General features: G+C 57.0%; 3 protein-coding genes across 8 annotated transcripts in view; 1 reads left to right on the top strand and 2 right to left on the bottom strand.

The window, feature by feature from the left end:
• The first annotated feature begins 90 nt into the window (after positions 1–90).
• Positions 91–10215, top strand: LOC119154299 (malignant fibrous histiocytoma-amplified sequence 1 homolog). Of its 2 annotated transcripts, XM_037401669.1 has the most exons (11): positions 91–2177; positions 3078–3957; positions 4520–4811; positions 5236–5422; positions 6334–6524; positions 6610–7097; positions 8316–8473; positions 8965–9124; positions 9580–9650; positions 9742–9848; positions 10067–10215. In XM_037401669.1, the coding sequence occupies exons 1-11, from the start codon at positions 2159–2161 to the stop codon at positions 10082–10084; spliced, it is 2571 nt and encodes an 856-aa protein (XP_037257566.1). In that variant the 5' UTR covers positions 91–2158; the 3' UTR covers positions 10085–10215. The 2 variants fall into 2 exon arrangements, with proteins under 2 accessions (XP_037257566.1, XP_037257565.1); XM_037401668.1 differs by having other exon boundaries at positions 9742–10215.
• IRF7 (interferon regulatory factor 7) lies at positions 9971–15371 on the bottom strand. Of its 5 annotated transcripts, none has more exons than XM_037401670.1 (10): positions 15238–15371; positions 14727–14820; positions 14478–14640; positions 13221–13383; positions 13074–13141; positions 12859–12904; positions 12626–12748; positions 12162–12536; positions 11653–12033; positions 10236–10852 (listed from the first exon to the last, which is right to left on the bottom strand). In XM_037401670.1, the coding sequence occupies exons 2-10, from the start codon at positions 14747–14749 to the stop codon at positions 10398–10400; spliced, it is 1797 nt and encodes a 598-aa protein (XP_037257567.1). In that variant the 5' UTR covers positions 14750–14820; positions 15238–15371; the 3' UTR covers positions 10236–10397. The 5 variants fall into 5 exon arrangements, with proteins under 5 accessions (XP_037257570.1, XP_037257569.1, XP_037257567.1 ...); XM_037401671.1 differs by having other exon boundaries at positions 14727–14810; positions 15238–15255; XM_037401674.1 differs by lacking the exon at positions 15238–15371 and adding an exon at positions 11403–11521 and having other exon boundaries at positions 10606–10852; positions 14727–14849.
• Positions 15372–17849: 2478 nt separating this feature from the next.
• SLC25A22 (solute carrier family 25 member 22) overlaps positions 17850–27392 on the bottom strand; it is a 35314-nt gene continuing 25771 nt past the window's right edge. Inside the window, 6 exon segments of the mRNA XM_037401989.1 lie at positions 17850–19892; positions 19895–19992; positions 20770–20845; positions 21675–21829; positions 22594–22765; positions 24412–24530. Coding sequence (XP_037257886.1) covers positions 19618–19892; positions 19895–19992; positions 20770–20845; positions 21675–21829; positions 22594–22765; positions 24412–24530 — 895 coding nt within the window. The 3' untranslated portion in view covers positions 17850–19617.

Here is a 27392-nt window from a genome sequence, read left to right as displayed (position 1 = left end):
GTGTCATTTGTTTGTCTCACAGCTGCCTTTTGCCCTGGCTGTTCTGTATAAACCTGCGCGCTTGGCTGCTGCGTAAGGAGTGCCGTGTTTTTAGAAGAGGATTGGAGTTGGATGAGTAATGGTTCCTCCTCTGCTCTAGGAGGACTGGGTTTCCTATCAAGAAGCAAAGGAGCCCAGCACGCGTACTGACTTCATCTCGCTTTCTTCAAAAGCGCTCCTTGCCCGCCTGTACGGCAGCGCAGCCCATCTTTTACGCGATCATCTGAAGTACAGTGATTAGAAATATATTCAGCACTCTTGAACCTGACCAAAAGCATCATTCCCCATCTGACCATCTGTTAGCGGGGAGGCATTTAACAGGGAAGCTGAAGAGAAAACCAGTACGTTACAGCTTAGAAACCGCCTTTCCCTGCAAGGGGAACCGAATGTGCGTGGTCTGTTGGACTAGGTGGCAGCACCACGTCTCGCAGCAGGGCTTTCCCGACCTCGGGGAAGGTTCCGCTTGGCAGCTGCCCTCTGAGGCTGGTCTTGCTGCTTGACTTCAAAGAGATTACAGGTGCTCTGGGATGAATTTTGTAAAGTAAATAACTGCAGCTTGTACTGTTTTTCCTGGCGAGCACAGGAAAACTCACAAATATACCAAGACCTTTGATCCCTTGATGGGGCTCCTAAGTTTTCAGTGAACTTTGATTTTTGATTTTTTTGGTCTGCATACTATAATTCTGGCTGTAGTTTCAAGTAGCTGGTGTGGGGACTTTTTTCTTTCTCTTTTTTTAATTTAAACAAAAGAAGCTCATGTGTCAGTACATCCGGGCTGGTATAATGCTTCACTCCCATCATTTACTGTCCTGTGGAAGCATTTATGAATGAGCTCCGAGTGTTTTGGAGTTGATCTTCCTTGGCTCTGTTTGCTGCCTGAATGGAATGTAAGGGATCGATAACCTCAGACTTTCTTTGAAAATTTTGGAACAAAGGCTCACTAAGGCTGCAAAAGAATAGCTGGAAGAGAAGCTTTAGTTTTGAAGCTAAGCTTGTAGCTAGAATATATACCTAGCAGATGAGTGTGGGTTTGTGAATACGATCACCGCTGGTAGATTTTGTGGCAAAATAAAATGCAGGAACTTTTATGGCACTGTTGACACAAGAGTGAGAGAATGTGGTCGAGGTGTGAGTACATTTAGGCTGGAAACTGGACACCTTCGGGTGTATCAGAGGAACAAATCTGGAACAACCTGCCTGCATGAGTGAAAAAGGGCAGGTGGTGTGAATAGCAAAGCTTGACCAAATAACAGAAGCAACGTCACTGTTGGCTGGGAAGACAGGGTCAATCTGTTTTCTTCTTCGGACTGATTCACTGCTTTAAATCCTTCGTGTTAGCCTTGAATTAGCAGTGAAGGTAAGAGCCTGTGGCAAGATATATTAGGACTGCAGGTACTGTAAAGACTGTTAAATTTCAGTTACCTCTGCACCTGCCGCTGCCCGGCGGAGCAACGAAGCTGACAACTACCCGCTGCACATGCTTTCCCCAGAAGTTGTGTGACAAAGAACACTGGTTCTTTCATTCTGAGTCCCGTTAAAAAGAAATCCATCGACTTGTAAGCTGCCCCTTGCAAGAGGCAATGAGAAATTTACCTAAACGTGCCTCTCCTGGCATGTTCTAGAAAACAGATTTTTCTAGTATCCTGTGTATATTATCTGCGTTTGGGGGTTTTTTGGTGGTTTTTTTTTTTCTTTTCTTTCTGCTTGACCCTTTTGGATCAGATGCTGCCACCTGTTTGAAGGGAGCAGGTCTTATTTATTCACCTCCTGCAGAAGGTTTGTAGTAGCAAAACATCTTGTTAGCGTCCTTTCCCTCCTCTGCAGCAGCGGTAACGCCAGAAGCCTCTTCAGCGAAGGTGGGGATGCTGCTGTAAGAACCTGACTCAGGAGCTGCTTTGCCACCATCCTGGGCTTGTAGGTGGCCTCCAGAGCTGCTTCCAGAACATGCCTGCGGCCCTGGTGTCTGGCCAGAGGTGCCCTGATTGCCTGGAGCCGCTCTGAGGGTGGATGGAGCAAGAGGGTGGGGAGCTCGGGGAGGCGGGGAGCGGAGCCAGAGGAGGAAGCGAAAGGGGGAGGCTGAGTGACCTGGAGGACCCAGCTGGTGGCACGCTGCAGGGCCATGGCCCAGCCCGGAGCCTGTGAGTAGCTGCTCCAGGTCAGGGTGGTGGCGGGAGCCCTTGGCCTGGTCTCTGATGGCGCCGGAGGAGAGGCCAGGCGTTTGGGAGAGGGTGAAGGTTGGCTTTGCTGCGAGCTCGTTGCATGTCCCAGCTTTAGGTGGTGATGGGGAGAACTGGTGGTAAGTCTGCCCTGAGCAGGGCGCCTTGCGCAAGGGCTGCCATGCGCTGCGTCATCTGCTGAGGAAGTGAAACGAGGGAGAAGGAAGCAAATCCGACCGTGTTTTGTCCTGTATGGTGTGATCCACAACCCCCTGGTGCTCTTCTCGTCTGCAAACCTCTACTCTAAACAACCTCCTCTGGGGCTGTCCTGGGCCATCACGGAGTCTGGTCTCGTGTGCCCTGTCCTGTGTTGGATGCCACCGTCCCGGCATTGCCCCGGTGTGCCGGGGCCGGGAGCATCGCTGCAGGGAGTCGCAGCTGGCGGCTGGAGCTGGGGGGGCTGTGGGAGAGGAAGTGTCTGAACGCACCAGCCCTGGCCTCGGCATTAGGAACTGCCAGTCTGGGGGCAGGCGCACCTGCAGCCCAAGCTCTTGCAGCACTTGCTTTTTTTTTTTTTTTTTTTTTTTTTTGCAATTTTTTCGCATTTTTGCCATGCGAGCAAAGCTGTTAATGTGATGCACGGGCTACAGGTCAGCGTCTGCTGGGCACCGTGTCTTCAGGCCCAGCCAAGTCCTCGTGCTTCGGCTTTGCTTCCCCTCCAGCGACCGCAGGAGCAGCTCAGCCAGCTCCTCTGCTTTGCCTTTGCTTCTCCTTGGTGGCCGAAATGATCCCAAAGGCGTGCAGAGCTCGAGAGAAAAACGTGGTCTGCAACCCAAAAGGTGAAAGTCTCTTTTAACCCCCTTCCCTGTCCCACACGCCCAGGTCCGGGGCAGGAGGACGGCGTGCGCCAGGTGACCCTCTCCATGCAGCGGCTGCGGGTGCTGCCACCAGCGGTCCTGGGCGACCCCGCGCTGGAGAGCCTTGACCTCGACAGGAACAAGCTCAGGAGCATCGCCGGCATCTCTAAGCTTTGCAACTTGAAGAAGTTGATCCTGTCCAAGAACGAGATTGTGGACTTTCCCGATGAAATCCAGAGCCTGGTCCGTTTGGAGAAGCTTGAGCTGAATCAGAACCAAATCCGGGTCATCCCTGAGGGGGTTTTCTGCCATCTCCCCAGGCTGAAACACCTGCGGCTGAACAACAACCGTCTCAGTGCCCTCCCCAGGGACCTGGCAGCTTGTCGAGGCAGTCTCCAGTACCTCAACATCTCCAACAACCTGTTCCGGACCTTCCCCCAGCCCGTCCTGCAGCTGGCATGCTTACAGGAGCTCCACGTGCAGAACAATGCCCTCCGGCAGCTCCCCAGGGAGCTCTTCCAGGGGCAGTCCCTGAAAATGGTCAAGGCCAGTGGGAACCCGCTCCGGGAGCCACCCAGTGAAGTGTGCGCCGGTGGCATCCAGCAAATCCAGAATTACTTCAGCCAGCTTCAACACAGTTCAGGGCAGGAGGACAAGAGGGTCAAGACCATGTTCCTGGGGGCCTCGCTGGCAGGGAAGTCCACCATCTGCCAAAGCCTGAAGCAAGGGCAAACCAAACTGGTGCCCAAGGAAGAGCGAACGGTTGGGATAGAGATCAGTGAGTTCCAGATCGAGGACTTCACGTTTCTCTTCTGGGACTTTGCCGGCCAACTGGAGTACTACATGACTCACCACGTGTTCATCACGCCACAGGCGCTTGTCATCCTCGTCATCAACCTCCACATGTAAGTGCTGAGCTGGTCTGGATTCACAGTGGAGTGGGAGAACAAAAAAAGGGTTCACACCATTTCCATCCATGCCTGCTCTTCTCACCGCCGGAGGAGCTAGCTCTCCCTCTCCCCCTTGCTGCACATCACTCTTTTAACTAAGCCACTGGATCTGTGACCTTGCCAAAGCCCTCTGTTTTGAGGGGTTAGATGAGCACTGACTCCTTATGTGACAATTGATCCCTGATCCCTCTGCTTCCTGCCTTGGAGATACCTTGGCGAGCCCTCCTGTATCTTGTGCCGCTCCCTGAACATGGAGAGAGCGTCAGGCTTTGCGGTACAGAGGGATGCTCTCACCCAAGCAGGGATGGACTCTGCTAGACCCCATAGCTATCACTGGCTTAGCTTAAGGATGGGCAACCGAAGGATGAGAGTGGATATGGCCCACGCCAGCTTAGGAGATCTGAGCTCTTCCCCAGTAAGCCCCTGCACCAGGGTGGGCGGTCAGGCCTGTGCTGGTGCAAGCTGGCTGGAGGCCCACAGGGTTAGACGTGAATTTGGCACTTCTCTTCCTCCCCAGGTACCAAATTACCGACCAGTCTTTCAAGGAGCTCGTTGGTTTCTGGATCAACAACTTGTTCATGCGAGTCCCCAACTCGGTGGTGCTTCCCGTGGGCACCCACGTGGACTGCTGCCGGGAGGAGGAGGTGGAGGAGAAGAGGCGTGATATCATGGCCAAGATCGCGGCCATGCTGGTGGAGCGAAAAAGCAACCTCGCTCACTTCATCGACAACCTGGAGGGCAGCGAGGAGCCCAAGTTTTATGTGGACCAGTGGGAGAGGCTGAAGGAGATGGAGAGCCACACGTTAACTGTAGGGCTGAGATGCTCGTGGTTCCTTGCTGTCTGTGGTCATTCCGTTGGCACTGGCAGCCCAACATGCTACTGGCAACGGTGACCTGGTGCTAATGCATCAGATCGCTGCTTGCAGCTGCTCCCTAGGGCTGGGGTGGGCACAGTAACCCCTGGCTGTGACCTGCTGGGTCCTTGTCCCTGCGCGGTGATGGGCATCTCCCCCTGTGGCTTGTAGCAAGTGCCTGGGGAGGGGTGTGAGGGGGCACTTACCATCCCCAGGTGATTTTCCAGACACTGCCGCAGAGCAAAGGCGTGACGGAAGGGCTGCCTGAAGCGGTGCCAGTGGTGTGTCCCATCCTTGGTGACCTCCTTGGCATCGGGTCCCTCCTTTCCCTCTCAGGCTATGGCCGTGCTTTTGCAGGTGTGTGCTTCCTCTCTTCCAGATCTTACACTTAGTTGCTGTCAACTGCACAGATCACAGTGACATCAAAAAGCTTGAGGCCACTATCCTGGAGCATGTGAAGAAGGAGGAGCTCTTCCCTGAGGTTGTCCGAGTGCTACCGCCCGTCTACCGGCAGGTGGAAGCTGCCATCGTCGCTATCGCGCAGAGCGAGGAGATGGCGGGCCATGGTGAGTGGTCCATCACCCCCACATCCATCACCTTCCTGGGAGGACCCCCTGCCCTGCAGCTGGGACGGGCTCCCAGTGCTTGCTTGTACCTCCTAGCCCTGCTCACGGGGTCGGGGGTCACTGCTGAAGACCTTGGGCTGTCATCACTGGAGCATTAATTACTGCAACCCGGCTCCGTCGTTAGAAGCAGCTGCTCCTGGGGCAGGTGCCTCGGGAAAAGCGTGGGGAAAGGCCGTGTGCCCTCGCCAGGAGGCTCTGCCAGCACCTCCCAGCCTGGGGCTGGGGCACCCGGCGCCGGCCACCTCGGCTGGTTTGTTTCTTTCCAGTAACATCTTTTCTCCCCTCCGCCCCGTGCAAGCAGCTACAAGGTGTTGCAGGAAGGAGCTCCACTGCTTTAACGCTTCTCTGTGGGTTTCCAAACCTACTTCCTCACCACACGTAATGGTCCCTCCCCCTCCCTAGCACCTGGCATCCTCTCCGGCTCCCCTGGCTGGTGTAGGGTGAGAGGGTGAGGAGCAAATGCTTTTGTCCTGTGGAGATAAGCCAGGTGGTGTTGCCTGTCGTGCTGCACCACTAAATGACAATCTGAGGTGTAACTGGCAATCGGAGGTTTTCTGGCTGGGATCAACCCTGCTGTCTCAAACAAGGCTAAAAACCCGTATTAGCCACCTTTCTCAGATGCTCCGCTGAGGTCCTGGCAGGCTGCTGGTGCTGCTGAGGCGAGGCAGGACGGTGGGAGCTCCAGGGTGGCAGCGAGACAGCTGGGGATGGGTAAAGCCACTGAGCATCGTGTTGGTCCCAGCTGCTTCCCCAGGGATGGCACGGGTGGCACTGGGTGCCGCTGGTGCGTGTTGGCCCTCTAAAGCATCTGCCTTGGAAGGTTGGTGCTGAGCTCCCGCGTCTCCCTCTAGGCATGATGGACTTCCAGTACCTGCTCAGCAAACTCTCCCAGCGTGAGAGCCTGGCCAGCCTGGGCAGGGAGCTGCTCCAGGACATTTTGCGGTACCTCCACCGCATCGGGCTTCTTGTGTGGTATGAGGAAATCAAGCACCTGGAAAGCACCGTTTTTCTCCAGCCTACCTTCCTAATAACGATGTTCAAGGTGAGCTCGAGGATCAGGACCCACCTTCTCTGCAGCTTTGCTGGGCTCCTCTCACTGCTGCCTCTTCCCTCCTCCTCCCGAGCAGCTCCTGGTGCGGTACCGCCTGGTCCAGCAGCTGGAGAGCATCTCCGTGGACACGCTGATTGGGGAGCACGCCACCATCAGAGACAGGTCCAACTGGGTGTGGACCTTCAAGTCAAAGGCAATGCTGTGCCACCGAGCCGTGCGTGCCTTGGTGAAGCACCAGCTCTTTTCTGAAGGGATGCAGGATGTCTTTGAGGAAATTATGGGACACGGGCCTCACAGAGGGAGAGGGAAGCTCTTCAGCCTCCTGAAGCACTTTGAGCTCTGCCTGGAGGTGAGGCACACCAAAGCACTCAACCCCCAGGCCAGTGAGTTTGTGCCCGGGAAGCCATGGGAGACAACGCAGGGCTGCGATGAGTCCTGGTACTTATTCCCAACCTACCTGAACCAGACCCAAGAGGTCTCTGAGGTGTGGGGAGGAGACCACCCTGAGGACCTCCACATCCGTGCCTACTTCTCGCCTGAGATACCGGAGGGTTTCTTCCAGAGGTGAGCAGTGGTTCCAGCCCGTGGTGAGGTCGCAGGGCTCGGGGTTGGTGCGGTGCCCGTATGGCTCTCGGCAAGCCTGTGGCTGCGGAGACCGCATCAGCTGAGGGTGAGCCTGGGACTCAGGGGACCGAGGTGGCTTCTCGGCTCCGCCAGAGACGTGTGGAGCCCTGGATGAACCATTCCGATGGTGGCAGCCTGGAGGTGAGCAAGGACTGTGCTCCTCCTGGTTCACCTGTCATCTGGGGCGGGTTTGGGCTGTAGCCTGTGCCCACCCAGGCACTCAGAGGTCTCCCAGTCCCACCTGAGCATGGTCTGGTTTCTACAGGCACTGGGACTGTCCCAGTTCCTGGAGAGTCTCCTGTCCTTGGGGGGTTCTTGATGTGTGTCCAGAGTTTTATCTGATGCTGTCATGGTTTAACCCCAGCCCCACGCAGCTGCTTGCTCATTTCCCCCTAGTGGGACAGGGGAAGAGAATTGGAAGGGTAAAAGTGAGAAAACTCATGGGCTGAGATAAGAACAGTTTAATAATTGAAATGAAATAGTAATAGTAGTAATAACGGGAATAGTAGTAATAACGGGAATAGTAGTAATAACGGGAATAGTAATGAAAAGGAGACTAACAAAGAGAGAGAGAAGTAGAACCCCAGACAAACAAGTGATGCAAATGAAAAACAACTGCTCACCACCCAGCGCCCAGCCTGTTCCTGAGCAGCGGCCCCCCGCCAGCTTTCCCCTCGTTTACATGCTGAGCACGATGGCATACGGCACGGAAAATCCCTTGGGCCAGCTGGGGTCAGCTGTCCTGGCCGTGTCCCCTCCCAGCTCCTTGTGCCCCCAGCCGCCTCACTGGCGGGGCAGCGTGAGAAGCTGAAAAGCCCTTGACTTAGGGTAAGCGCTGCTCAGCGACAACAAAAACCATCAGGGTGTCAGCAACATTACCCTCACCCCAAATCCGCAGCACTGCGCCAGCCAGGGAGAAAACTAACCCAGCCCAGCCCAAAGCCAGGACAGATGGCCGGCTCGGGAACAGCTGGTGGCTTAAGGGGCTGCTCCTGCTGCCTGAGCTTTCCGTAGGGCAGGGTCCTCCTTCGGCTGCCCCTGATCCTGCTGAAATTGGCTTTACATCCCTCAAGCCCACCCGGTGCCAAGCTTCCTCTGTCCCAGTGTTAGAGATAAGCGGGGAGGAGGGTGTGAAGGCCGTGGGCGCTCTCCTTGCAGGTTCCTGGTGAAGGCTTGCTCCTTCTACTCCACACACTGGGTGGCCAAAGTGACTTGCCTGCTCGTATGCAACGGCAAAGCTCTGCTCATCAAAGAGAACAACCAGAGGGCCTACAGCTACCTGGAGCTCCGGTGCAGAAAGCCGGCAGGAAGGACAGGTGAGGGTCCCTGATTCTTATTTCATGACTCCAGAACACACGTTGCTCCTCAGGTCCCCCTGCCACCTCCACCCCTCTTGGCAGAGCTCCCCAGAAGCCTCTGCCACGTGTCCTACTCTGGCCAGGGTCCGCCAGCAATTCTGTTAAAGATCTCCTCGTTCTCCGTGCAACCCAGTCAGGGTTCCTCTCAAGGTATCGCATCAAAGCGGGAAGTCAAGTTTTCAGTCTTCTCATGGAGCAAATGGGCCACCCTCCCCCATCCAGCCTCCCGCTGGGGCTCCAAGCCATAAGCTGAAGGGCCACGCGAGCTGGGCAGCTCTGCCAACGTACCTCTGAATTCCCCTTGAAGGCTGATGGGCCTCGGTTACCTGGAGAAACCGAGCTGCTCCCACCCTTCTGGCTGCAGGCTGGTGGGCATCGCTGCAGCATCGCCTGGGCTGCCCTGGCTGGGCGGCTGTGAGCGAGCACGATGTTCTCCTTTTGCCTGGAAGGTTTCCAGTTTGCCTGGGACTTCCTGGTGGCCGCCGTGTTCATCGTCCAGAAGCTGGCTGAGGCATGGCCGGGGCTGCACGTGTGTGTGAAGACCCCTTGCCGAACAGCCGGCTGCCCCGCGGAGCTCATCTGGCCAGACATGGATGGCACAAACACCACGTACGTACGCGCCGTGCCCCGCCGAGCCGGGGGCTGGTGGGTACCGCGATGCTGCTGGGGATGCTCGGCTGCTAAAAGCCACGTGCAATGAGTTGCAAAACTCACCAGGCACCGCGCTGGCCTTCTCCTGACCGTAGCAGCCCGTGTCCCGCCTGGGGTCAGCCTCTACTTGTGTGGGAAAGTACTTTTGAGTGTGGGAAGAGAGGTGAAAAAGGGGGGATTCCGGGCCTGGGCACGGTGCTGACGGTGCTGGCCAGGTGCCCCCACATCCTCTGTTCCCCGAAGAGCTGGAGGTGCTCAGCTGGCACCTGGGAAGGCAGCAGCCATCCCACCAACGGCAGGACCTCAGGTCAGGGGGGAGAGATGGAGCCTTTTCCATCACGTTGGCATCGTCTTCCACGAGGGGTGCTGAGGGCAGCTCCTGCTCCTCCTTCTTGGGGCTTTCTCCTCCACAGGACCAAGGAAGATGTTAAAACCTGCGGGACATGTGGGCACCGCTTCGGCGCGGAGCTGCTCCTGCCCAAAGGTGAGCCCGCAGCTCCCGGGCTGGAGCTGGAGGAGGGCTGGGGGTTCGTGGAGCTGAGGTGCTGATGGTGCCCCCCCCCCCCCCCGCCCAGTGCCCAGGCCACCAGAGCAGCCCCCAGCACAGCCCTCTGCTCACTACTACGTGACAAGCTACGGGACCACCACCTTCGGGTCCAGCAGCATCCAGGTCAATCAGCAGGTAAGGAGGCTGCCACCTCCCTGGGGGAGACCCCAGGGTCCCATGCTGGTGGCCAAGCTGGTCCTCTCCCCTCGCTTCTGAAAGGAGAATTGCAGCCCGGGGAGGGGACACCCCCTCCCCCCATGGTGACCATGCTCCTCCCCACGATCCCACCACCTCTGCCCCTCGGAGCTGAGTGCTGGGTGCTCTGTGTTGGAGTTACTGCCTTATTTTTCCAGAACATCTCAAGCGAGTAGCTCGGGGCCAGCGGGGAGGCACTCGCCGAAGTTATTTTTGTTTAGCCAAAGCCCAGCTGACCTCAACACGCTTTGCTTCCAAGTCGTGTTTGCAGCCTTAAAGCATGGAAATAAATGCATCCATAAATGCATCCCTGCACGCGTGGGAAGCCACCTCATTTACACGGAGATAATGGGGAGAAGGCGCTGACGGGCGCTCCAGTACGACCCACTGCCAGCAGTGGCTTTACTGGGACAAGGCTGACCACGGACCCCCATGGGTTTGGGGGAGGGTGGGGGGTGAAGGTCTCAGACTACCAGCAGGGCCAGACCTCTAAGCAACATAAACAAGCAGGAAGCACCTTTCCATACATAATATATTTAAGCTTAGAGAACTTAAGAAAATAAATCTGTAAATGACCACGCTCCACCAAAAACACACGTTAGCAGCTGATGGAGGGGAAAAGCAAGGTGTTGGCTCTGGGATCAGCCACCGAAGCTGTCCTTGGAAAATCCCCACCGTAGGCATCCCCCCACAGTGCTCCTGGGGGGACGCAGGTTTGCACGGCCCGTGGTGCCTGGTGGTCCCCCACCAGCTGGTGCCTGTCCTGGGGGGGGCCCGGGGAGCAGGGGGGGTGGGGGTCAGTCTATCTGCATGTCGCACTGCTCGATGAGCTCGAAGAGGCTGAAGGAGTCGGAGAGCTGCAGGCTGATGGTGCCGCTGTCGAGGGAGGAGGCTCCCTCCCGCAGCACCTGCTCGTACCAGTGCTCGCAGAACTTGGGCACCAGCTGCAGCAACAACGCAGCAGGGTTAGGGGCAGGGGTAGGGGCAGCTGTAGTGTCCTGCACGGCCCTGTCCTCCTGGAGCGGAGGAAGGAGGTGTGCAGGGCACCCTGCCTCTCCCCCAGCCCCTAGGGTCCCCACCCCGGGGCAGCTGCCTCCCCCATTTCCCCTGCTCCCCATGGGTCTCCCTCCCTGGACTCCTCCATCTCCCCTGGTCTCCAAGGGTGTCCCTCCCCCTGTCACTCAGTTCCTCCATCTCTCCCAGCCCCCAAGGTGTTCCCTGCTTGGTCACTCAGACCCCCATCTCCCCTGGATGCCGATGGTCCCTGTCCCAGGAGCCTGAGGGACCCCCCCCATCCCCTAGACCCCGAGGGTCCCCCTCCTTGGGTACCCAGCCCCCTACCTCCCCTGCACACCGAGGGCCCCCTCCCAGCAGCCTGAAGAACCCCCCTGTCCCTTAGCCACCCAGGGTCCCCCTCCCCAGCCCCCCCCCCACCCCCGGGCCCCAAGAGTCTCTCTCTCCCAGGGTGGGGGGTGGGGGTGTTGCCCCCCACACCTTGACCAGGATGAGCCTGGACTCCTTGGGCCTGGCCCTGGAGAAGGACTGCCCAAAGCAGAGGTAGATGGTGAAGTCAGGGGAGCGCTTCCTTTGGTCGTTGCGGAAGTCCCTTAGCTCTGCGAGGGGACACGGGGCTCAGTTTTGGGGCGACCCCAGGGGAGACAGGGTTCAGCTGCTTGTATCATCCTGGGCTTGGCGCTCAAGAGCCCCAACAACCGGGATGGGGGGAACGGAGACCCCTACCCACCTGTGCAAAACTTATTGAAGTCAAAGATGGGGATTTCCTGGTCCCGGCAGAGCAGGTTGGAGGGGGGATCCTCGGGACCCTCCAGCTGCTGGGACAGTGCCCAGAAGATCTTGCACTTCTTCAGGCGGGTGGCGAAGAGCTTGTGGGCGCGTTGCTCCAGCTGCAGCCCCACGCAGCCCAGCAGCTCCTCGGTGAAGCGCCGCTGCTTGTCATCGGCCAGCCTGGAGGGGCTGGGGAAGCTCACCCGGTGGCCGGGGCGCAGGACCAGCGCCGGGTCGGAGGGCTGGTACAGCAGCAGGCACTGCCGGCCCCTCACCTCCTCCTGGTAGAAGAGCTTCCCCCGGTAGTAGATGCTGACATCCAGGACGGGGACGTTGCCGTCTGCACAGGGCAGCCATCAGCAGCCACATCCCCCGAACCCAAGCGCTCCCCCTCCCCCAAATACCCCCTGAGCGTTAATAACTATTACCAATAATTATTTATAGCTATTAAGAATTAAGAGCCCTCACCTGTGCTATCCTCCAGCGGCGCTGGCACTGGGTTGGTGGCAGGGATGAAGGGCACTGTCTCTCCTGGGGGTGGCTCAGGGACCGCGGCCTCCGGCGGGTGCGCTGGCATCGCCATTTGGGGTGCAGCGGGGTGCCCGTCGCTTTGGTTGGGAGAGGCCTCTTCCCACCCCATGAGGGCACTCTCATACCTGGGGCTGCATCCTGCCCCACAGCACCCACCTTGCTCCCCCAGCAGCATGGGGTCCGGGGGGCTGCAGGCACCCAAGAGGGGCTGCTCCATGGACACCCAGTCCTGAACTGCCGGTGGGGTGAGTGAGTCGTCCTGGCCAGGGCCTGGGAGAGGCTGGAGCAGGGTGTCCTGGTGGGGGGCGTCCCCTGCGGAGAAATCACCGGTGGGAAGGGGCTGGGGTCACCCACCCCCTGGGGTCACGCACCCTGCACACCAGGAGTGGGGCTGGTCTCACCTGCAGGTGGCCAGGACGAGGTCAGCGTGCCGAAGTCGTGGGGGGAGATGTTGCACCTCTTCAGCACCCACTGCAGCACCTCCATGTCCTCCAGCAGCGGGGACGGGGTGGGAGCAGCAGTGCCTGGGGGGGCACAGCAGGCGGGAGGGCTCACAACCCCCAAACCAGCCCTGGCTGAGCCTACTGGGATGTGCCCCCCCCCCCCCAACAAATACTGGGGGGCCAGCACTTACCTGGGGGAGTGATTTCTGGGGCCACGTCTAGGGGGGCGAGCACCAGCTGCGAAGGGAAGTGGGGTGAGGTCTTACTGCGTGGGTGGGGGGCACGCCGCCCCCCCGTTGCCCCACGTTTTGGCAAGGTGCTGGGCTCCAGCTCAGCAGCCCCCCCAGGCCCGGGGGGCACAGCGGCTGAGCAGCGGCCGTGGGGACCCCCCAGCCCACCCCGTTACCCGCGACTGCTGCTCCGCTGCAGGATCGGGGCTGCCGAAATCTCCCTCCTCGCTGGGGCAGAGGGCGGCTGGAAGGAGAGCGGGGTCAGGGGGTGCCTCGAGGTGGCCCCCACCACCCCAACCACAGCCCCCCCCAAGTCACCTCACCTGGGGTGATGGCGAAGACCTTGTGCGGGTCATCGCCGCTCTTGGAATTGTCCTCCAGCAGCTCGAACATGTGGGTGCTCCGCAGGGCGCAGCGGAAGTTGGTCTTCCACTTGGCGGGGTCCTCGGGGGACCCCTCGTACCTCCCGCTCACCTGCGCCCAGGCCTGGGGGGTGCGGGGGTGCGTGAGCACAGGGACCCTGGCTCCGTGAGCGTGGAGGTGTCAGGGATGCGCGGTCTGCTGCCCAGGTCCCACGTCCCACCCATCTCGATGACCTCAAGCTGCTGCTGGTCACCCCCTGTCCCACCCACCTTGAAGACCTCAAGCTCACCCCTAGTGACCCCTTTCCCACCCACCCTGAAGACCTCCAGGTCACCACTGGTGACCTCCTTCCCACCCACCTTGAAGAGCTCAAGCTTGCCCCTGCTCACCCCTCATCCTACCCACCTTGAACGCCTTCAGGTCACCACTGGTGACACCCATCGCACCCACCTTGATACATCTTCACATCACCACTGGTGACACCCATCCCACCCACCTTGAACACCTCCAGGTCACGGCTGGTGACACCCATCCCACCCATCTTGAACACCTTGAGCTTGCCCTGGTGACCCCTACCCCACCCACCTTGATACATCTTCACATCACCGCTGGTGACCTCTCATCCCACCCACCTTGAAGCCCTTGAGCTTGCCCCAGGTGATCCCCTTCCCACCTACCCTGAAGACCTCCAGGTCACCACTGGTGACCTCCTTCCCACCCACCTTGAAGAGCTCAAGCTTGCCCCTGCTCACCCCTCATCCTACCCACCTTGAACGCCTTCAGGTCACCACTAGTGACCCCCATCCCATCCACCCTGAACACCTCCAGGTCGCCGCTGGTGACCCCTACCCCACCTACCCTGAACACCTCCAGGTCGCCGCTGGTGACCCCTACCCCACCTACCCTGAACACCTCCAGGTCGCCGCTGGTGACCCCTACCCCACCTACCCTGAACACCTCCAGGTCGCCGCTGGTGACCCCTACCCCACCTACCCTGAACACCTCCAGGTCGCCGCTGGTGACCCCTCCCCCACCTACCCTGAACACCTCCAGGTCGCCGCTGGTGACCCCTACCCCACTACCCTGAACACCTCCAGGTCGCCGCTGGTGACCCCTACCCCACCTACCCTGAACACCTCCAGGTCGCCGCTGGTGACCCCTACCCCACCTACCCTGAACACCTCCAGGTCGCCGCTGGTGACCCCTACCCCACCTACCCTGAACACCTCCAGGTCGCTGCTGGTGACATCCTTCCTGGCGTTGTGCTTCCAGGGGACGCGGAAGGCCCTGCGCTCCGCGTTGATCCAGCGCAGCCCGCGGTAGCTGCCGCTGTCGATGGCTCGCACCAGCCAGGGCCCGAACCGCAGCTTCTGGGCCTCCCTGGGGACACGGGGCCGTCACTGGGGGGGGCACCGGGGCCACTTGGGGACGGCGACCCTTAGGGGGGGTGCCAGGGTGCTGCTTACCCCTCGCTGTTGAGTGCTGCCATGGCGCCACGGGCGCTCCTGCCGCCGCTCGCTTTTATCTGCCAGCTCCCGGGTTCCTGGAAACTACGTCACCCTTCCGAAAGTGAAAGTGTCTCTGAGGCCACCCCTTCCCGTCCCATCGCGAGGGGAGTGACACGGGCTGGACCCCAGTGCTGCGCCGGGGAGGGGATGCTGTGTCCCCGGTGTCCCCAGCCTGACCCACCCCAGGGGGCTGGCGGCGGTGCTGCCCCCTCCCCAGATCCATCCGAATTACAAAAACCAAACGACCAGCCAAACAAAACGAAACCCCCGGTTTAAATGCTGCCCGGTGCTGCGCCCCGCTGGGCAGCCCACAGTGCTGGTGACCCCACACTGGGGATGCTGCCAGGGATGCTGCCCGGGGGGATGCTGCAGCCCCAGAGATGCTGGTGCGGGGTGGCTGCACCCCCCCAGCTCAACCCCACACGTCTGCAAAGAGCAAGCAGGAGCACCCCAGCCCCCTCGGGCTCACCCCAAAAGGCAGCTGCACCCGTGGGCTGTCGGGGCTTTCCAGGGTGCGTGGGTGGCACAGCGTGGGCACGCAGGGCTCAGCCTCCGGGCTGGAAACTCCCTTTTTTATCCTATTGATTTTCATTCTCCTTCTTTCAGGCTGCCCGGTGTCAGTGCTGTAAGGGCACAGCTGTAAAAAAAAATGAAAAATTAAAAGGAGAAGCCAGGAGGGCAGTGGGCGCTGGCTGCGCGCCCCGGGCCCAGGAGCCGGGTTTCCCGGCGCTCCCTTTTCCCGTCGAGCCGTGGGCTGGCACCGACCAGCTCCTGCCTTTGCTGGTGGAACCAGGTGGTGCTGGGGCTGGTGCTGGGGCTGGTGCTGGGGCTGGGGCACCCAGCCACCCTCAGCCTGCACAGGACTGGGGCCGGGAGCTGCTGGCACAAGGTCCCTGTGCCTCGCAGCTGCCCCAGGAGGCTGCTGGGGATGCTCCGTGGGTACCACGAGCATCTCCGGCATCTCTGGCACTGTGCCCGGCACGGCGGCATGGGGGGCTTATGCCACTAAAGATGGGGGAGGGGAGGAAGGAAATCAAGTTGCGCATCACCCCGCCCTGCGTGCATCAGGGCTGGCACCACCTTTGCCAAGGGGGGAGCCCGGGGGCGGCCCACGGGTCATGCCAGGCCCCAAAAGCGAGGGGGGAGTGGGGTCCCGGTGGCCGGTGCACGTGGCAGCACGGCCCCCCCGCCCCAGAAAGGGGAAGCAGCGCCCAGCCGGGGCTACAGCTGGTTTCCAGTAACACGGGAATGGAAAGTCGCTGGGCGCCTGGGACCCCTGCGGTGCCCGTTACGCGATTTCTGCCCCAAATTAAGAGGAAAATCAGCAAATAACCGTAGGGGGCAGGTCACGCCCCCCAGGCGCTCGCCCCCGCCGCGCTTCCCTGGGGCTGTGGGAAGCGAGGCCAAGCGCCGAGACCCGCGGGGCTTCCACCCGCCGGCGGAACCCGAGGAGCAGAGGGGTGGGCGGCAGGGCTGAAGCAGGGGGGTCCTGCCTCTTCCCGCCGGCACTTCTTGCTTTCGAGGATATTTCTCTCCAGGAACAACTTCTGGCTGTGTGGTTTTCCAAGTGCCTTTTTCCCCCAGGAAAATTTCCTCCCCTTTCCTACAAAATGCCCTGTTGCTTTCCAGGAAATTTCCCCATTGATTAGCAGGGTATTTCCCACCCATTGCTTTCCAGGAAGTTCTTCCCTTGCTTCCTCAGAAATTTGTTGCTTTCTAGAGCCCTCCATTTCTTTTCTAGGAATTTTCTCTCTGCTTAGAATATTTCCATTGCTTTTAGGAAGTTTCCCTAAGACTGTGCTCCTTAGGAAGCAAGACATTATTTCCCAAAACTCATTCTCCCTGTCTAGGAAATTTCCCTTTGGTTTCCAGCAGAAATTTCCACCAGAGGGGAAATTTCCCCTCTAGAAAATCATCACCTTTGCTTGCCTAAGAACAATCACTTTTGCTTTTCACAAATTCCCTGGCATTTGAGGAAATTTCTCCTTGCTTTCTAGAAATTCCCCTTTGATTTCTAGACTATCCCCTCTGTGTCCTTCTAGGAAGGTCCTGTTGCTTTCTATAAGTTTCCAGAATACTCTCCCTTTGCTTTTGAGGAATTCCACCTAGTGCTCCCAAGGAAATTCCTACACTGTCTTGCAGTAAAATTCCCCTTTATTTTCCAGGATATTTTACTGTAGCTTTCTAGGATGGTTTCCCTTGGCTTTCCAAGAATTCCTCTATTGGTTTCCGGGAAATTTCCCTTTACTTTGTAGGAACTTCCTCCCGGGGCTTTAGGAAATTTCCTCATTGCATCCCAGGAAATTCCACCAGCGCAAACGGACCCACCCAGCCAAACCCATGACAAGGGCCTACGAAGCCCAAGCTGGAGCCCCAGGAGCTGCGGCCAGGGCAGGAGCAAGGGGACCTGGGGCGGGGGAGGACCCTGTGCCGGACCAGGCAGGACGCACAAGGAGCTGACCCCACGCTGGCCACTGTCCCCTGCCCCAGGGACAAGCGGCACCTGCCTGGAGAGGAGCAGAGGTGTGTTTCCCCAAGTGTATTTATCGACTTTCGGCCCTCGATAACGCAATCAATGCTTAGAGGTTTCTGTCAATTAATCACAAATTAAGTCCCATTTTGAACCTTTTCCCCCCCCCCCCCCCCCCCGGCACAGCACCCTGCCTGCCTTGGGGGTCCTGTGAGGCCACAGTCACTATCCCCTGCCACCCCCCATGTTGCCTGTCTCAGGGACATGTCCCAGCAGCTAAAAGCCCCGGCGTCACCAGCTCCAGCAGCCTGCAAGAGCAGCTGGGGATCCAGTAGGCAAAGTCAGGTTACAAAGAGTTTTTAAAGCATCCAGAAGGACAAGGAGCGCTTCCCCAAACCTCAGCCCTTCGCCGCACGACTTTTCCGCCACAGGTACCCCACAACACAAAACCTGCACCCCCCTGCAAGCCACAAGCCAGCCTCAGGGGGCAACCCTTGCAGGCAGAAGGGCAAGCAGAACCCCCCCACTTCTACTGGCAAGGTTTCTTTGTGACCCTTGTAGATCACGAAGCAGCAAGGAGCAGGGCACCTTAAAAAATAAAATAACAATAAAAAAAAAAAAAAAGAATCTTTCTCTTTTAATCCACCCAAGGAAATCCAGAGCAAGAGCAGCATCACAGCACTACACACAGCACAGACATCTATCATCATCTTTGCACAGATTCCTTCCCAGATACACGGAGAAGTCATAGAGAAAAGAGAAAAATAAGAAAATTATTCACGTAGGCCAAGTGACAAGTAACAAACCAGCCACTGAACAACTTTTCCGAAGAGAGAAATGATGCATCAGGAAGGCCCTCAACATACAGGTTTTGCAAAAACTGAACCCAAGACCATTGAAACAGAGGTGGTTTTCTTTTAAACATTAAAAACAGGGATATTTTTTTTTAAATTAATTTAAATATACATTTGAAACACAAACACCAAGCAAGCGCCTGGAGAACAAAGTGAAAAGAAGGAATGAAAAGTGAACTCGACCAGTTTAATTTAAACACCAAAGTTGGATGGATTGCACCAAATGGAATAAATAATGGAGAAGATCACGCTGGGTTGGTAGATCTGACGCTTACGATCATTAAAACTAGGATTAATTACACAGCTGGAGAGCGCACTGAACGAGGAAGTCCTCTGGCAAGTGACATGAGCTGGGGCAGCGTCCCTTTGACAGAGCAGGCTGTAGGTGTGGATGTGCCACCCAGCGACGATCACCCACCCAAGGAGCAAACAGGATGACGAGCTTTCGTGAGCCAGGGGACCCAACCCCATCGTCACGTGCACGCAACCAGCTCCTCGCTCAAGGGTGCGGCAGCCCTCCGCCTCTTCGAGGCTGGCTGGCACCAAACGTGCCCAAGTCAAACAGCAAAGCACAACCAGACCTCGTGTTTTCACCTTGCAAGGTGAGCACACAGGTGCAGCACTTCTAGCATGGCTCTCCACGGTTGGGCACCGCAGACGCGGAGCAGGTACTTCCTTTAATGCACCTGGGGCCAGGCGGGGAAAAAAAATAATAATAAAATCAGCTAATCTACACCTGCAGCCACCGCTTTATCACCCCCAGGGTGGGCAGGCTGAAGGAATGTAAGTGGTTTCTTGTTGTTTGGTTTTCCCTCCCCACATCCCCTACATAAAAGAAAAAACAAAACCAGCCCCCCCCCCCCAACCAAAAATACTTGATCCCACGTTCTTCTCCCTCCCCTGCCTGCAGCCAAGCAGGGAAGCACCTTCGGACATTTGTGTGATCCCACAGACATGTTCCCTACAGAGCAGACTCGCATCTCTGCGCCTCACCTGGATGTGCCTGTGACATCTCGTTAGGAGGGACATCCCTTTGCTTTAAAACAAAAATTGTTACAAAAATGAATAGCAACCATCCCTTTCCCTTCCTCCGATCTCCAGAACTCATCTAGAGTCCAACTCCTTTTTGAGAAAGGGAGAAGGGAGGGGTGAAGGTTTTCTGGGCCAGGGACTTGCCGGATCCAGCATCCCCCCTCACCACCACCCTGGCAGCGGAGGAGACGAGCCCCCTTTGCGCAGCGCCCGCTCTCGACCTGGGGCCAGCAGAGCCAAGGAGGGGCTGAGGGGACACAGCGGCCCCTCCAGCTCCTCCTCAGATAGCTGGCAGCTCCAGGAAGGAAGAGGGGGACTGGGGCGGTGAGGGTTCAGGTTAGTTCTTTCCCATCCCTCTTCCTCCCCAAGGCTCAGAGGAGACTTCTGGGTCTGCAAGCCCAGTCTGTGCTTACCAGTGTCCTTAAGAATGACAATTTAAAAACAAACAAAAAAAAAAAAAGGAAGAAAAAAAAGAAAAAAAAGATATGCATAATTAGGTATTGTCCGTGGAAGGAGCGGGAGGGGGCAGGTTCCAGACCAAGACAGAAAAGGGACATTCTCCCTTCCCGCATTTGCTCGTCTGGAGACCACATCCCCTCAGATTCCCTGCGCGAACCCTTTGTGCTGTTGCTCTGACATCAATCGACACGGATGATGGACACGGGGATGAATTCAGCGCTGCGGAGGGCGGGAGGGCACACGCAGGCACGCCAGGGCTAGGCCCGGTGCTGGGGAGCATGTCCAGCAGAAACTCTGCGATGCCGAGGAGTAGACGACTTGTGCGATGCCGAAGAGAGGAGCAATGACCAGGGCTCGGCAGTACGCCCCTTTCAGGAAGGCTGTGGGCCCTTCCTTCTGCCAGATCTTCCTGGGGAGAAACGGCACAGCCAGGTAAGTGTCCACCCCACCGCTCCACCAAGCCAGCACAGCCTCTGGCCATGCCCTGGCTTTCTGCCTCCCTCCAGAAACTAAACCCCCAGGGCTGGCACTGCCTCCACAGATCATCCTCCCCACGCTCTGCCAACGGCCGTGCGGGAACAGGTCCCATCCTGACGTCTGGCCAGGGGCAGGGCATCTCTCTGGTCTGGAGGTGCAGCTCAGGCAACCCTGTGCTTGCATCCAGAGGTCCCCCAGTTCCAAAGGTGGGGCCAAGCCCACCCTCAGCGCGGGACACAGCCAGACGGCGAGAGGCTGGCTACAACAGCGATACAGGGGCAGAGCGCTGGCGTTTCGACATTCCCTTCGTGATCTGAAGCAGCCAGACCACAGTTTAGCAAAAGGTCAGAGCGCGTGGCGGGGGAACGGCTGAGGTTCACAGCGGTCCAAGAGGGATCGGGCTTTAACGCCGTGGGTTTCTCAGGACAACAGGGCCTTGGGAGAGACAACCACAGCACTGCCTCCCCTGCAGGAATAAAATCTCGGTGCTCTGGCTGTTTGGATTTGGACAGAAGCGTTTAAATATTCCCCTTGCTCAAAATAGGAACAGTATATATCCGGGCATATATCTATCCATACAGAGACAGGCGACAAGCACAGGTTCAGAGGGAACCTGAAGCACCGAAGCTGCTGGCTGGCTCCAGAAGCTGCACTGCCTGCCTGGCAGCAGCAGCTGCCGTATGTCTGATGCCTTCATGAGGAGTCTTACTTGGTGCAGTCCAGGATCCCCGAGTAGGTGTCCTCATTCACCCTCTCTGCAAACGACTGCAGCCGCGTCTTGATCACTGGGGAAAAAAGAGAACAGAGGCAGCGGTGAGCGCTGGGAACGTAGCACACTTCAGCGGGCAAGAGCCAGCCTGAGAGCAATGTCTTTGAAACACAGTCAAAAATCACCAAGAACGCAGACCGTTTTCATGTTTTTATCAGCAAAACAGGGAAGCCAAACCCACTCGTTACAAATGGATAAAAGAAAAACATAGCCACGCCAAACCAACGCCGTCCCCTCACTGTGACCGAAGTTTCCAGAGCCGGCTTAAGCTTTAAACGCTTCCAAATTCAGATCTTTCGGCAAAGTGAGAGATGATTTTCAAATACTCAGCTCCTCCTGGAGGAAATAGCTAAAATATACAACGTTGCTTTTACATTTCTTCACACCTCGGAGTGTGTGCAATGCTGGGGAGAGAGGAGTCACTTTCTGGTGGTTTTCATAGCAGAGAAACCAAGGTGGCGTTTAAGGCAGATGCTGTAGAGCAGGAGAGATGGCCACAGATGTGGGGCTCCCCCTGGTCATCCATGACCACATGCATGTAAATGGTCTGCGTACTATCACTCCCCACAGCAAGGTGCCTTTTCAGGGGCACTCTCACAGCCATTCCTGCAAAGAATGACTGAAATGAATGGCACCCTCTTCCCGCCCCACCTAGCGAGTACTGCAAACCTCCGTGTAAGCCGTGGCCGACGGTATAGCTCAGCCAAAGCAGCTCAGCCAACAGAGCTCCCCTCCTGCACCACCCCATGCGCTGGCACGGCCGCTGTCCTCCTCACCCAGCCCACTCGTGTCACTTGGCCTGTCACTGGGCACCAGGCCACCAGCACAAGCTACTCGGGACTCACCATCGCAAGGGTTGACAGCCACTGCAGCTGTACTGCCCGCCACGCAGCCGGAGAGGAAGGACACGTAGAACGGAGCCTTGACATTGGGATCTTTCTGGCCCAGCTTGTTCAGGTTTGCAAACAGCGGGAAGTAAACAATGGAGAACGGGACGTCCCTGCAGTGGGGAGGGAGGCAGAGGAAGAAAGAACAAGGATGAGCAACTCGGAGCAGGACACCAACAAACTGAGCATCAAAGGATGGGCTGCAGGCATCACACGGCAGCACAGCCACGAGCGAAACAGACACCCCAGCTCCGCAACTGCAACGTGGACAGGAGCTGGAGCCCAGCAGGGGCAAAACTGGCTGCACAAAGGCCCCCGGGAGGCATGCAGCCCAGCAGAGTCAACAGCCTCCCCTGGTTTTTCAGCACTCAAACAGAAGACCCCAGCACATCCAGAGGTCAATCATTTGATCCACTTTTGCTAATTGCAGGCAGTTTGCAGCCTACCCACCCCCCCACCCCTCACTGGGCATTGCTTTAGCTCTGCCTTTGTTAAAGCTAGAGGAGTTATTCTGTCAGTGCCCAGGCAAAGTGTCAGAGCAGGTGCTGGTCCCTGCATCCAACACGCCCCATGCCCGGGCCCGTCTCAACGCTCTGGAGACTCAGGCTGACAGTTTTGCTTTGCTGACTCATGAGGACTTCACTGCAGTGTAAAATACAGACCCACGGGGGAGACAGAAACCATCCACAGAAGCAGCAGAATTAAATCTCCAGGAACAAAAAGGCAGCCCTCCCTCACCTTCCCTTCTTTAATTTGCAAAACCTGCGCACGGAAACCAACCAAACCCAACCCAACACCTCCTTTGCAGGCTCATCTCCATGGCTGGCGCTTTAGTTGGAGACTGGGAACACCTGCGTGTGGGCCCACAGCACCCTACCTTAGCAGTGTGGCTCCCAGGCCCTTGTAGAGCCCGGTGATCCCTTTGCTCCGCAGCAGCTCCCTTGTGATCTGCGTTGCTGTGGTGCGCGTTTCCACCACGGGCTCCGCCGCCCCCGCCGCGGAGGAAGAGGAGAGCTGGGCCTGCGCTGCCATCAGCTTCTTCTGCGCCGCTGGGGAGAAGCGGAGAGAGTGCTAGTCCGCAAGGTGCCCACCCGCAGCCTCTTGCTGCCTGGTGCCACGGGACGAGGAAGAAGCAGATCTCCAAGAGCACCGAAACACGCAGGCTAAGGCCAGCCCGGTGCACTGCAGGCTGCTGCTCCCAGTCTGCCCATCTCCCTCGGGCTGAGACAACCCAGCTCGTCCCGGTCTTGGAGCTGGCTGCTGCCACACCACACGGCTGTCGCCCGCACTCTCCCACCGACCTAAGCAGGAGCAGCCTGGCACGCGCAGCCTCCACAGCGCAGCGAAAAGGGGCTGCCGTGAGCAGCAGGTGACGGTACCTGCTTCCAGGTATGTCCCCGAGCCCCCAGTAGGGCAAACTAAAGATATTCATAACTGAGAGAGGTTCAGTAGTTCTGGCCTTCGCTTCCTTCATTTGAAAGCAATCGGTAACCTGGGGAATTCCTCAGCCACATCCATGAACACCCCCTGGTTTCCCCCAGCCTTTTGAAACTGCTGCGTTCCTGCTCTCTGGCCAGAAGATGGAGAGCACGTCAACCTGCAGGCAACGCTGCGGCTGCCACTGGCACACCACCGGGCTGGCCCCACACGGAGGGCCGGCAGGCTGCTCCCAGCAGCAAAAAACCTCTTCCCAACCCTCAAACCACGGCTTAATTCCTTCAAACATTTTAAAATAATACGCACAAAGAGGATAAGGTCTGCATTAAAAACAACGGAGAGAGGAAAAAGTAAATCCGTGATTATTCAGGAATACCAACCACATTGAAGGAGAGATTAGACAATTTGTCCCATTTTTCCAGGAAAGGCCCCAAACGTGCTATCTAACAGTGTCACGCAGGGCTCCTGGGGAACAGGGCCATACCCTGGGCTGACCTCTGGAAGAGATTAAAGCGATAGCAAACAGCTCCAGAGGAAAGGGTCTCCGTGCCAGAGTCTGATCTCTGCTCTCACCAGAAACACCCCACAGCGTTTCAGCCAAAAGGCTCACACTCCCTGCTGCCTCTGCCTGCTCCTGCCCCCAGCCCCTGACCCCAACCCTCTTCTGAATGCAGCGCGCCGAGAGATTTTTATTTACTGTTTCAGCTGAGAGAGCTGCTGCTTTTGTCAGGAAGAAGAAAAGACCGCAAGAGGGGAGGCAAGTCATTGGGAAAGGGCACATCCCCTTGGGAAGCTGTTAGGAGGTGCTACGGGGGGTGGAAGAGAGAGGACAGACATCAGATAGACACGGAGATGGAGGAAGCACCCCAGGAAAAGCACTGGAGGATGCTAATCCCTCCTTGGGTGCACAGTAACAAGTTTCAATCACTCACAAGCTGACCACCCGGTCATCTCTCCTGTCTCTCTCCATCCACCAGCAGCTTTTGCTGTTCCACTTGCCCAGCCTGCCACTTTGAGCAACAAAATCATCACCTTCTGTATCTGCAGGGACCTCTGCAAAGCCAGGTGAGCAGAGTGGGGGGAAGTGAAGTGGGAAGAGAAGAAACTTCTGCTACAGCCCCAGATACCTCAGACTTGGGAAAGCAGGGGGAAAGAAAAGGGTTTTCTCTGCTCATTCCCTCCCTCCCTGCCTTGACAGCCCAGTCCCAGCCCTTTCCCCCGTGCCTGCTCAGCATGTAGGGAAGAGAAGCCCACGTACCGATCCGCCCTGCATCCTGCAGCTGGATTTTGAGCATCTCCATGGGAGTGGTGACGATCACCTGGCAGGTACCTGCGCCACAGCCTGCCAGCATCTCCCTCAGCAGTGTCAGCTTTTTCCTGCCCACAGGGAAAAAAAAAAAAAAAAAAAAAAAAAAAAAAAAAAAAAAAAAAGAGAGAGAGAGAGAAAGAGTCAGTTAGAGGAGGAGGCCTGGAGTAACACTGGGGCAGCTGGGTGCAAGGGCTCCGGGCACACCTGACCCTGTGGGTTACAGGAGAGGCAGCCTGGGTGTGGAGAAACAGCTGAAGTTATAACAGAAAAAAAATTTTAGGGTAAAACTGAAGCTGCTACTTCTAGGGTGGAAAGCGGTCGGTATGTACAGAATCTGCACCCCAGCAGTTCCCCAGGCGACACAACCTGCAACCGTAGCACATGCGGAGAGGAACTGAACGGAGAGCGGAGCAGAGCGGAGTCTCATCTTGAGTTGAACACAGAGGGCTGGGGGAAAAGCTCCCCCTTAGCACGACACCGGGGGACAGGGGAACCTGCTAGGCTTGGCGGTTCAGCATAGCCCAGGCTTGGCATCTCTGCCAGCATCACCTGAACTGCTCCCAGAAACAGAACATTCAGAAGAAGCCACAAGCCCAGCCAGAACAGCCCCAGAGCGGAGCACACAACCCTCCCCATCCCCAGGCAGAGCTGCAGCTCTCTTCCATCCCAGCGTTACCCCTGGCCAGGGCACAGCCTTCAGAAAAGGTATCGCTTCGGAGGGCAGCAGAGGACCTGAGCATTAAGGGGGATAAGCAGCTTTCCCCCTGCCAGCCTCGTCCCTTAAACACCGTCAGCACCCCACACACAAACAGAGACCACAGGGCAAGAAACAAGGAGGGAAAATATTCGAGTTGCTGCTCTGGACTTCTCCACAAAAGCAAAATAAACAAACAGAGTGAAGGAGGCATCTCCCCTGTAATTAGAGGCTTCTTCACCTCACCAGCCTTTCCAAACCTGAAGAATAACCTTTGCATTAAACTGGTCCTGCCTGAGGGACAAGGGATGGGATGGATCCCTGGCACTGCAGCTTCGGGCATCCTCTGCACCAGAGAGCAGGGACCATCAGTGACATGCTCTTGACTAACAAAATGCAGCATTTCAAAGCTTCCTCCCCCCCAAAGCCATGAAACAGCCCAGCTAAGACTAAAAAGATGAACTCAGGATGCAAATGCTCAGAAGGCCTCAATTTTCACAAACTGGTGAGTTTTTGCCCTGTAAAATGTCTCACCCCTTGTCAGCAGAAAACACTGACTTGATTAAAAAAACCACAAAGTGCCTCTGACCTGCTCTTTTCTAAAAGGGGGGGGGGAGGGGGAAGCAGCATATACAAGTCACACAGAGGGAAACAGCCTCCTCTTTTTTTTTTTTTCTTTTTTTTTTTCCTCTCCTGTTTTAAATACAAGTACTAATTTTACTCCTCCCAGCCCTGCTCCTATAGCACTACCTCACGTTAACTTATTCAAGGCAAGTTCCCAGACCGTGGCAAAGGCAGTCCCACAATGACATCCCTGGCAAAACCAGGATACTCCCTTCCCGGGGGTTTCACACGCACACAACACAGCACAGCTGTGGCACTGCAAGCCAGCAAAGAAGTTTCAACGCCAATCCTATAGGAAAGGGAGGGGAGATGTGCCGTAATCCCGCTGGCCTACCGCATCAGTCAGGCCGATTGCTCCACCTTTCATCTTCTCCAGGGTGGAATCCGGAGCAGGGGATTAGAGGCACAGAGCCACAACGGAGATTATCAGTGACTAAATATAGATCTTTTCTGGGAGGCTGAAGGGAAGAACATTTCACAGCCTCCCCTTCCCTATTATGAGAAGCTGCACAGAACGATCCCTCCTGCAGTTACACACACAGGTGCTGAAGCATGCACAGCAAGCTCTCCTGGAGGTATGCAGGTATCAGGGTGTGCAGCTCCCGAGGTTCCCCCTGGCACCAACACCTGGAGGTGGCCAACTTGTGCCTCCTGGGCAGCCTGCAGCACCAGGCCAGTCTCTGCAGCTGGACACTGTCAGCAGCAAGCCTGCACAACCCCTAGCCCAGCCGTGGGAGGAAGCAAACCACCCAAAGCAGCTGGCTGCCGGTTCCTCTCTATGGCACAGCAGAGCATCTCCCGCCTTAGCAAGAGCCCTGGAGCATCCCTGGAGTGCACGTCTCCTGACTTTCATCCAGGGCAACCGCTCTGACAGCCAGGTCAAAAGATGTTCACCTATGGACCATTATCCCAGCCAACAAAAGTCAGGCTGGCTTGATTGAACTCCACGGAGCTATGCCAGCGTGACCCAGAGAAGGATTTATGCGCATGGGCGTATTTTGGAGATGTCAAACAGGTACATCAAAAACACCTAGAATAAGGGCTTTCACCTTTTGGTTTGCATATCCTGGGAACTGGGGGGGAGTCCAAGAAAAAAGAAAGACAGCCTATGATAAGCAAATCTTTTGTCAGGAGATGGAAAGTTTGCCATACAGGGGTCAAAATCCCTTTGCAAAACAGCAGTCTGCACATAAAAGGAGCTGGAAAATGGTTCATCTCTAGATGACAAAGGTGTTTAAATATTTAAGGCGCCACAGGCCTTATCCTCAGTGGTTTAAAAACTGGCACATCTCAATTAACTTCAAAAGCTGCAACACCAGCAAGGATCTGGTCCTGCAAACGCGGAAACCACCTTTTATCACAGCAAGAGGGTGTTAAATATAACATACTCACAATAGCCCCAAATTCTGCTCTGGCAGAAATCAGTTGTTCCACTCTCAACTGACATGCAATTAATTGTGACAAAACAACAATGTCGAATGGGAAGGGGAGAAGATTCATGCTTGATCTAAATCAGAGTTTCAAACTAGAGCTGGGAAAAAAAAAGTCAAAAAGCAGGCACTAGAGGTTTGGGGGGGCTTTTCAAGAGCAACGCATCAGTTCACAGGCGCTC

The sequence above is a fragment of the Falco rusticolus genome, chromosome 10, assembly GCF_015220075.1.
Source record: "Falco rusticolus isolate bFalRus1 chromosome 10, bFalRus1.pri, whole genome shotgun sequence".
NCBI classification, from domain to species: domain Eukaryota; kingdom Metazoa; phylum Chordata; class Aves; order Falconiformes; family Falconidae; genus Falco; species Falco rusticolus.
The sequence above is the reverse complement of the archived record's forward strand: the minus strand, read 5'-3'. Positions and strand labels throughout refer to the sequence as shown.

Excerpts from the sequence above, each read along its gene's own strand:
- IRF7 (XM_037401670.1), bottom strand. The coding sequence starts at position 14,749 with ATGGCAGCACTCAACAGCGAGGG. Across the intron at positions 12,537-12,625 it reads CTCGTCCTGGCCACCTGCAG|GGGACGCCCCCCACCAGGAC; the intron begins GTGAGACCAGCC and ends ATTTCTCCGCAG. Across the intron at positions 10,853-11,652 it reads CTTCAATAAGTTTTGCACAG|CTGGTGCCCAAGTTCTGCGA; the intron begins GTGGGTAGGGGT and ends TTGTTGCTGCAG.
- LOC119154299 (XM_037401668.1), top strand. Across the intron at positions 6,525-6,609 it reads TCCTAATAACGATGTTCAAG|CTCCTGGTGCGGTACCGCCT; the intron begins GTGAGCTCGAGG and ends CCTCCCGAGCAG. Across the intron at positions 9,651-9,741 it reads GGAGCTGCTCCTGCCCAAAG|TGCCCAGGCCACCAGAGCAG; the intron begins GTGAGCCCGCAG and ends CCCCCCGCCCAG.